At 50.5% G+C, this 9,135-nt stretch overlaps 1 protein-coding gene across 1 annotated transcript in view; it reads right to left on the bottom strand.

Moving 5' to 3' along the window:
- Positions 1-5,154: 5,154 nt before the first annotated feature.
- cacna2d2a (calcium channel, voltage-dependent, alpha 2/delta subunit 2a) overlaps positions 5,155-9,135 on the bottom strand; it is a 247,107-nt gene continuing 243,126 nt past the window's right edge. The window contains exons 32-38 of the mRNA XM_066697542.1: positions 8,643-8,795; positions 8,332-8,384; positions 8,162-8,217; positions 7,472-7,595; positions 7,022-7,131; positions 5,677-5,759; positions 5,155-5,305 (exon numbers count right to left, since the gene is read on the bottom strand). Coding sequence (XP_066553639.1) covers positions 5,177-5,305; positions 5,677-5,759; positions 7,022-7,131; positions 7,472-7,595; positions 8,162-8,217; positions 8,332-8,384; positions 8,643-8,795 — 708 coding nt within the window. The 3' untranslated portion in view covers positions 5,155-5,176. The remainder of the gene's footprint in view (positions 5,306-5,676; positions 5,760-7,021; positions 7,132-7,471; positions 7,596-8,161; positions 8,218-8,331; positions 8,385-8,642; positions 8,796-9,135) is intronic.

The following is a 9,135-nucleotide window of genomic DNA, read 5'->3' as shown; positions in this document are numbered from 1 at the left end:
CAGATACGGCGAAGGAGAATGAGCGGCCGGGGGGCTGCAGAAGGGCCCCTCTAGTTGGGCCAAAATGTTTTGGCAAAAGAAAAACCAAAAGAAAAAAGGGACAGACACACCTGTGCCCCCACCCCCCACTCAGGACAGAAAACACTGACGGCTCCTCGAATCTCAGGAGGTTAAGGATGAATGTGTATGCATAGATACATACATTCACACACACACATATATGTATATAGATCTACATATATACATACATATATGTATAACCCCAGCCCCTCGAGGCAGAGGGTCTCGGGTTTCTGTTCCCGGCGGTGCCTCGGCTCTGGAGGACGCTGGGCTGCATGTCTGAAACGCCAGCAACACAAAGTGAAACACATCCTTGGCTTCAACCTCTGGCACTTAGACAACTACAAGAGACACCGGATCCCCGTGCCGCGACCGCGAGGCGCAGGGAGTTGGGGCCAATGGGCCGAGACTGGCACGCGAGGGGACAGGGGCGAGCGGAAACCCGGAGATTGTGGGGTTTGCTCTCGTCTTGTTCCTGACTTCATGGCTGGCGGTCTGGAGAGAGAGTAACGCCCATGGACTGCAGTTGGGCTTTCAACACCCGCATCACGGGACGGGCTTTTGGCAAAAGAGGTTCGTATCTCTAATCTGGAGTTGAGCAGGTCAGGGTCTCTGAGGGGGCGTTGCAGAGACCACCCACCCCAGAGGGACCCTGTTAAATTACCTAGTCATGGAGTCTATTTCTACATGAATCATGTATATAATGATATGATTTATATATATGTATTTAATGGATATGTATTACACTTCTCTCCATAGGCCTCACTGAACCTTAATTAAGCGCACAGCCTAAACCATCTTAAACAGAACCAAAGAAAAAAGACAATCTATTAAACATCTCCAATTGACAGAATAATTGGATGAACTTCGTGAACAAGGCCCTGATCTAGTTTGAAAACTTGGGAAGAAGAAGAAAACTTTCCCCCTGCGCTGTTAAGAGGTTTTGGACCGACTCTGTGACTGTTTTGTGTTGAAGGAGCAGTTTGTATCCCTCAGACCCGGCCAGTTCCTCACGATCTTCACCAGCATAACTAACCTCCAGCAATATACCAATCACAAGTCACACGCTCACACTGTCCTCAATGAGAAAGTATGAAGGATGGTTGACCTGGCCATCGGTGAAGACTGTGAACACAACCGTGACTCAGACCCCCTGTCCCCTCAGAGTGCGGGAATCTCAACACAACACAACAAGATCCCAACACTCGATTTCCACAGCGCTTAAACACATCAGGACTGCGACTGGACACAGACAGCCAGACCGTTCCTCAGTGGACGTCTTAGAGTGAGAGGGAAGTTGTGCATTGAGGTGTTGACCTGGGGGGGGTTGTGCATTAAGATCACGGCTGGGGGGCGGGGGAGAGGGGGTTGTGCATAGTCTAACGGGCCCTGAAGAAATGTGCTTTCACCCCAAAGAGTGAGGGGCCATCGACCCCCCGTGGTGGCCCCATCACCGCGCTACACGAAAGGCAGAAATTAAAACGCAAGTGGGGTGATGTCTGATTAACGCCTCTCAACCTCAGAGAACAAGGAGAGGAAGCAACGCTATCTCCACCCCCCCAGGCTGTCTGAAAACAAAGACCTGCCTGAAATAAAATAAAGTAACTATTTACAGTGACAAGATGGAGCGGGGGGTTACCATAACATTCCCTACGATTGTCCCAGGCAAGACGTCTGTCCTGCGAAACAAAAGCCTGCCCCCTTCTCCTGAACCTCGATCTCCACTTGCACCGAACGATCACCCTGTCATCTCTGTGGCTGCGGCACCACGACTCTCCTGCTGAAGGAGTGATGAATTCAGAACACCGAGCGGAGCCTCGAGCCCGGAAGACACAGAGGAAAACACACACTTGGCATCACAGTTCGGAGCTGAAAGAAGAGGATGCAGGACTCATGCCAAGCAGAGAACAAGCCATTTTCCACACCCCCCTGTGGGACCGAGAGACGGGTCTGGGAGGGGACAGGTGCTGAACGGTGAGGGGGCGGGGGTGCACAGGATAAAGGTGTGTGCGTTTGGGTGTGTGTGTCAGGACCCTCGAATTCGACCCTCCAGACTCCACGGCTGTCTGCTCGGGCTCAACCTTGTATTCATCGATGTCTGCTCTACTACCATTGGGAGGTTTCAAGCTATTTAAATTATTCGGATTCATAAAAAAAATTTGGAGATGAAAAACAATAGAGAAAAAGATTGAGTCTGGTGGGTTGTGTGTTCCATGTGTTGTCACCGAGAGCTGATCTGGAAGAGACAGGACCGAGACTCCGGGATCGAAGGTCCAGCTCCGGGAACACTGATAGGAAGGAGCAAAATACTTTCACCCAATAGCAGCCAGGGGTGCGGCTTTGTCACTGATTTGGCCAACAGACATTGTGTGGACTGTGCCCTCTTCTCTGATCGAGCTTTCATGGGCCCTCTCTCCGTGTCTGTCCTCCTCTCTGAAGGTCAAAAAACTACTTTTATTTCACAGAAATACATCTGTGGATTCCCAATCGAACTATTCCTGATCAACCCTCTTCATAACTTTGAAGTCTGTAACGCACACCACGTGTTTGTGTATCATTTCAGTGCCTTTGGAGTAAAAAACTCAAAATCAAACACACAGACATCATAACCACCTTGGATACAGGAACTACAGTAAACAATTTTGAAGCATTTTCAGACATGGCGTTAACACCAGTCCAAGAGATCACCCAGATTTCCTTGAGGTAAAGTAAACATAAATACTGCCAAAAAAATTTCGGCCCCAATGCGTTGCCTCCTACGATTTCACCCCATGAAGGATCTTTACACACTTTCAGAAAAATAAAAGATTGAGTAAATACATAAATAAAGAAAAAGAAAAGACACAGTTTGTAAAAGCACAATTTCAATTTCAACATTTGACAATACAGCTGGATTCAGGGACAGTTTCTCCTGCGGTTAAAAAAAAGAAGCTTACACTATACTCACACGGTTCATAGTCCCCAGTATTCACACTTAACATCAACGCTCTTTTTGAACACCCTTGTGTTTCTCACAGGAGTCGACTCAGCTCCGTCTCTTTGCTACAAGTGTCTCGTCGCGTCGGCACGTGTCGCCGTCTTGGCAGCCGTCTGGTCCGACGCTGCCTCCTCTCGGCGAACACCGGACGACAGGATGGGGGTGGGGGGTGGTTGAGAGACCCCAGACGGAGGGTCTCCCGGATTCCTCGTCAGGGGAATCCCCTTTCTGAAGGCCACAGACAGCAAGGCGGACACGACGCAGGAGCTGAGAGCGCTGGTCCGCGAGCGCTAGTCCAACAGTCCTCCTGGTTACGATGGTCTGTTCTCAGTATTTACACAGGCCGGCTTCGACACTCGGAGGGATGAAGAGAGACACAGGGAGAGGACTTTGTGTCCGTCTCTGTGTGTGTGTGTGTGTGTGTGTGTGTGTGTGTGTGTGTGTGTGTGTACGAGAAGAAAATTCATTCCAAACCAGGGCTGGTCCAACAGTGTTCGGGCACCAAGGAGCTACTGAGCGGGATCTGACGGAAAAAAGTTGATCTAATTGCTATATTGATCTGGGGGACATTACAATGGCTTTCAAACATCTATCTAGCATTGTTAGGTGAACAGCGATGCTTTCACTGGGATGCCTGTTGCGCATTATGTCAGCTGGGGGGGCGCAGAGCGAGGACGCAGAAGGCTCGTTTTGTTCAGACTAACCTCCGGGGGATGAGTTTCCGTTCGCCTGGTAAAAATTCACACCGTTGCAGAGGACACGGTGGCATTTGGCCCATGTCTCTGAACCCCATTCCCAAAGCACGGGCCACTGTGCTAAACTGGCTCAACGTTTATTTTAACTATTACATGTCCTGTTAAACACAGCCACCTCGATCGATCAATGTTTCTTTTAATTATTAAATAAGCACACCCACCTCGATCGAAATAGAACAAATAAAGTCAGCTAGGCTCCCGATGATCGCCTCCTCCCTTGTTTTTCCTCCGTGAGAATAAATACACCCCCCCCACTCCCCTAAATGCAGAGCGATGAACGTCCTGGCAATAATTTAGAATTTAAACATGATTTTGCCACAGAGATTGACAACTACCGTTCAAGGTGTGTCGGCACTGGAACAGTTTTCATTAAAACACCTAGATTTCCTCACAGGGACACTGAGGGAGACATGGGAAGGACTACAGACGGCCCACACTGATGATGTCATCACACGGCGCTCCTTCGCTACTGCTTGAAGCGCTGTTGTATTTATTTATCGATGCATGAATGTATGTATGTATGCAGTTATTTACGCTTTTATTTATATGATCTCTCTTCCTCTCACTATTTTGGCTATAAAAAAATAAGACCACATGAAAATCTATCTCATTTTGGCAATTAGTAGGTATAGTGCATGGAGAGATGCTCGTTAAGTCAGTAAAATCGTACAACTTCTGTTCAAATCATATCCTACAAGTGGAAGAGGTTTCTTTTTCTTTTTCTTTTTGAAATCTTGTTGCTTTTTTTTGCTAATTTTTTGTTTTTGTTTTCTTGTATACGTGACTGAATGGAACAGAGACTCCTATCGGACACACTGAGAGGGACGTCCCGGAGGAATTCTGGGAAAGGTCCTCTTGAGGAATGCGAATGGCCACGGCTGCCCTCGTCTCTGCCTGTCCGGCCCCGTCGAGGATCAATGGAGAAAGATGAAGCGATGGATAGATGGATACGGAGGCCGAGGCAGGAGGTGTACAAGGGAGCATCCGTCTTTCTCATGTTTGAAACATGTTTAAGCGGTGCTGATGGGGGCGGTTGTTGCTGTTGTCTCTCTTGTTGGTCGTTGTTGTTTTTGTTTGGTCACAATGGCAAAGAGAGTCTCCAGATGAAGATGTCCAGATGAGCGCCCCGCCCGTGGAAAGGGGTTGTGACCGGGCTTTATGGTATTGGATGCCTCCGAACAGCATGGGAAACCGGAATCCTGTCACCATGACAAGCAGGGGTTTCCTTTGGATGGGGGTGGGACGGCGGCAGGCAGCGGGTTTGGGTTCCGGAAGAGGGAGGGGGTTTGTGGGGGGAGGCGTGGGGGCTAGAAAGATGAAAAGTAAGAAGAGGAGGAAGAGGAGGGTAGGGGGGGCTTTTGGGATGGGGGGGGGGCTCGGGGAGTTAAAGAGCAGAGGAGAGGGGGGGCAGTTGTGGGGAGGAAGTCAAGTAAAACAGCAGCAGCTGGAGGAACGCCAGCACGGCCAGCGACGGCTTGAACGAGTGACCCCGACCACAGTCCGAGGTGTTCTCCTGCAGGACGGAGAGAGAGAGAATGAGTAGGTGAGAAGAGAGAGAGAGAGAGAGAGAGAGAGAGAGAGAGAGAGAGAGAGAGAGTCATAGCTGAGGTTTCTTCTTTTAGACAAAATCTCCCCAGAGTTGTATATGACCGTATGACTGGAACACGGCAGGATTCCGCGTCTTCCATTTCCATTCCATTTGTATCATGTTTCTCAGCAGACGCCCGTATCCAGGCCAACAAACAAGTGTTACAACACATCACATTCTGTTTTTCACATGCAATCGCCCATTTAAGTCCAGAGTGACCACTACATGCACTGCAGCCCAATACAAATTAAACATCCAACGTATGTAACAAGAGAGAGCAGGGCAGGGTGTCTTACCGCGGTGTTGTAATCGAAGCAGGTGGACGGCCCTTTCCGGTACCGGGGGGTGGTCACCTGCTGACACTTCTCCGGTCCATCGGCTGCGAGTCGGGTTAAGGAAACCCACTGATCTCTAAGAGACGGACCAGAGCAAGTACAACTCCTGACAGCGGGCAGGGGAGACACTTGAGGCCACCGACACTCGGCTGCCCAGTGGTGCAGGCAGATTAAAAGGAACACGAAACACAGCCTGAGAAAACGACTGCATCCCGGCAGACTCCACAGGAACGGCCTCAACTCTCGAGTAATCAGACACCTGCATATCTGTGAATGAACCAATCAGACGTGTGATGTAATGCAGCGTGTTTGAGCACCGGTTCTGCGTTGAAATTAACTGTCCATCTTCTGAAAACACACAGCTTCAGGGCCAGTGTCTCAGATATCACACAGACACTGGGAGGAGCCCGGCTGCGGAGGAAGCTGGAGTTCACCCAGGGACTGATTCGGTTTCCTGTATTGATTTTGGCCAGAGGCCAGATCTTTCCCGGGGATTAAACCACAGAACAATCCCCATCCAGGGAACGGGTCGGTCCCTGTCTGACAGGTCCCCTGAAGGCTGGGTGCACTAAGGGACACGGATCACAGACAGAGCCTGAACAGAGCAGACTGTTGCTACGAGCTGCTCCTTCACTTAGCTGCGGTGGTTCCTCCATAAGTCACATGTAAGCAGCTCTTTGAATCTCCAGATCATTGCTTTGTTCACAATAGTGCTTCACAACTGAATCTGAAGACAGGGTTCGAGTTTAGTTCAGTCTGGCTGGAGTGACGTCAAGCACAGGAATAGACTGGAACAGAAGAGGCAAATCTCTGGTCTGACTGTTTTAACTGGACTGAATCAACGGCTGAAGACTGGAGACTCAATCTCATTCCTTAACCAGCCACAGTGTCCTCTGACTTTCGACCCAAAGGGTCTACACAATTAATCTCTCTCTTCTGATCAAGTACACACAAGGGTTTTAAGATTTCCTTTTCAGATTGTTTTTCTCCGCTGATTGTCAGGTTTAAAGGTTATCCGCTATATAATTGCCTCCAGAGAAGCATTTAAGTCGCCTGACCAGTCAGATGAGCAGATCTGTTGGGTATCTTGGACCTGGCCAGATGGCCCAGACAGCACTTCCCCCAGGAACTCAGTCTGAAGACCAGATTTCAGAAGTTCAGATGTTGAGGTCTTAAAGCATCTGGATCGAGGGGCAGTAGGACAGGGACTGTGCACTGCTGGTGAGAGAAAGACCACTGGCCAACGCAGAGCTCAAAGGGCCCAAAGAGCCCAGAGGGCCCCTCGCAGCCACAGTGTAAAGGATACAGCGCGTCTCCGCCTGGCTCAGCTTGTTCACGTCACACGAGTTGCACAGCATCTTCTCTGCAACCACGAACAGCAGGTTGGTGTTGTTGATCCTCTTCGCGTGGAAAAGCCTGGAGAACAGAGAACAGAGAAGAGCTGGACCTCAGCACGGCATGCAGGCCAAACCCTGAGTGTGTGAGAGTGGTCGTGAGTGAGTTTGTGACTGATCGTGTGAGACCTAGATCTGAAAACAGAGATAATAACGACTGATGACACTATGTTGTCAGGATGGCCGCAAAAAGGTTTTGTAACGAAACAGAAGAAACTGACAAACTGCGAGCGCACAGATACTGCTGCTGTTGTTCACTTCAGTCTAAGCTGAGTTGCGTGACTATAGTTCAGATAGTTCACATGAAACACTGTGAGAAGCGACAGGAAGTTCCCATTTCTGAATTAGAGACCCCCACAGACCTGGAGCAGTTGCCGCAGTCCAGCAGGCTGTTGTAGGAGGCTGTGCTGTTGGTGAAGTAGTACTGCGTCTGCTTCATGATGCAGCTCGTCTCCCTGGAGTCCATCCCCTCGGCCGTGACTTCATCTGTGACCCAACAACAGTGGCATCATCACAACACAGCTGCCACAGCCCCCCCGAGTCTCCAGTTCCTTACTATTATCGATATATAGCTGTCTATATTATTATCATCATCGTGAATTTATTTCTGAACAGATTCTCTTACACAGAGTGACATCCAATCATCAGGAAATAGACACATTTTCAGGACTTGCAGGGATGGCCCAGCTCAGAAAAGCAATCCTGGAAAATGATCTGAAGCAGTCTTAACCCTCGACACACCTCCATGTGGAGAAAGGTTTGGCCTAGTCCATCACCTGATATTTGAGCCCTTGGCTGTACCTGTGGTGCCCAGGCGTACAGGTCCCCCCAGATGCCCCTTACCCTTGAGCCCTAGGGACAGTTCCAGGACCCTTGCTAGGCCTGTCCACCGCGGTGGTCAGTTTCCCTACAGCCCCTCAGATATCCCTTCCCCTTCCCTTCCCCTGAGGCCCCGCGCTCCTGCTGCATCACCACCAACATAACATCACGTTTACAGATCTAAACACGTCACGAGTTCATCTTTCACACGGATGTAGGAGGCCCTTCCTTACCGGTGTTGAACCAGCTGCTGTAGGCCAGTCCGTACAACAGCTGCTGCAGCAACGACCTGGAGGGGGGGGGGGAGAAGACATTTCAGGAAAACCGCAGCAGAGGCAGCAGTGGCATTGCTTGTCACGGCACAGCTACTGCCCACAGACACGCCCTGGGGCACGGATCTTACCAGGCCGCGGCAGACGTCCACCAGGCGAGATTCAGGAAGTCTGCGATGGTGGGCTGAATCGGGAGAAAGAAATAGAGAACCTTTACAACGTCCAGCTCAGAAAGCAGCCTCTGGTCTCAGCAGAGACGATACAGCTTCACCGAGAAACACAGCGCGCTGCAGCCGTCAGGCGGCCACTGTTGAGGTGCAAGTGGCACTCGCTATTGAAACAGCTTCCTTTATTGTACAGTTGAATTGAAATACATACACACACCTGTGACTGTCTGCTGCACTCGGACACACACACTCAGGCCCGCCGGAGAGGCACTCACCACGAAGACGCCCCGCGGCGCCGCCCCGGTGTTGCTGTTGGGGCTGGGCGCGCAGACGGACTGGTAGTCGTAGGACTCCTTCCTGGTGTAGAAGGAGTTGTTGTAGAGTGCGTGCATCAGGGAGGCATCCACCTCGCTGAAGAACATCCCGATCTGAGGGGCAGTGACACGCACGTCAGTCCGGCCAGCCCGATTCACGGCCAACTGCTAACTGCAAAGACTCGGCTGTGGTATCAAAGTATGGAGGATGACCCGAGAATAACCTGTACAGCATCCCTGTGTGAATCTATAAACCCAGGAATCTCTTGGGGAAAAGCCCGAGGAGAAGCTACAGGCCTGGGTAACAAGAGACCCCACTGGGCCCTGGTCCCACTGAGACGAATCCTGAGGTGAACATATGGCCGCTACGTGTGTTGGTACCATCAGTTCACCAGGCTGTCAAGCGGTGACTGACACTTCTACAGACCTGGGGCTGTAGAAACAGTTTTAAAAT

The sequence above is a fragment of the Amia ocellicauda genome, chromosome 3, assembly GCF_036373705.1.
Source record: "Amia ocellicauda isolate fAmiCal2 chromosome 3, fAmiCal2.hap1, whole genome shotgun sequence".
Lineage (NCBI taxonomy): Eukaryota > Metazoa > Chordata > Actinopteri > Amiiformes > Amiidae > Amia > Amia ocellicauda.
This window is presented reverse-complemented; position numbering and strand designations above follow the sequence as displayed.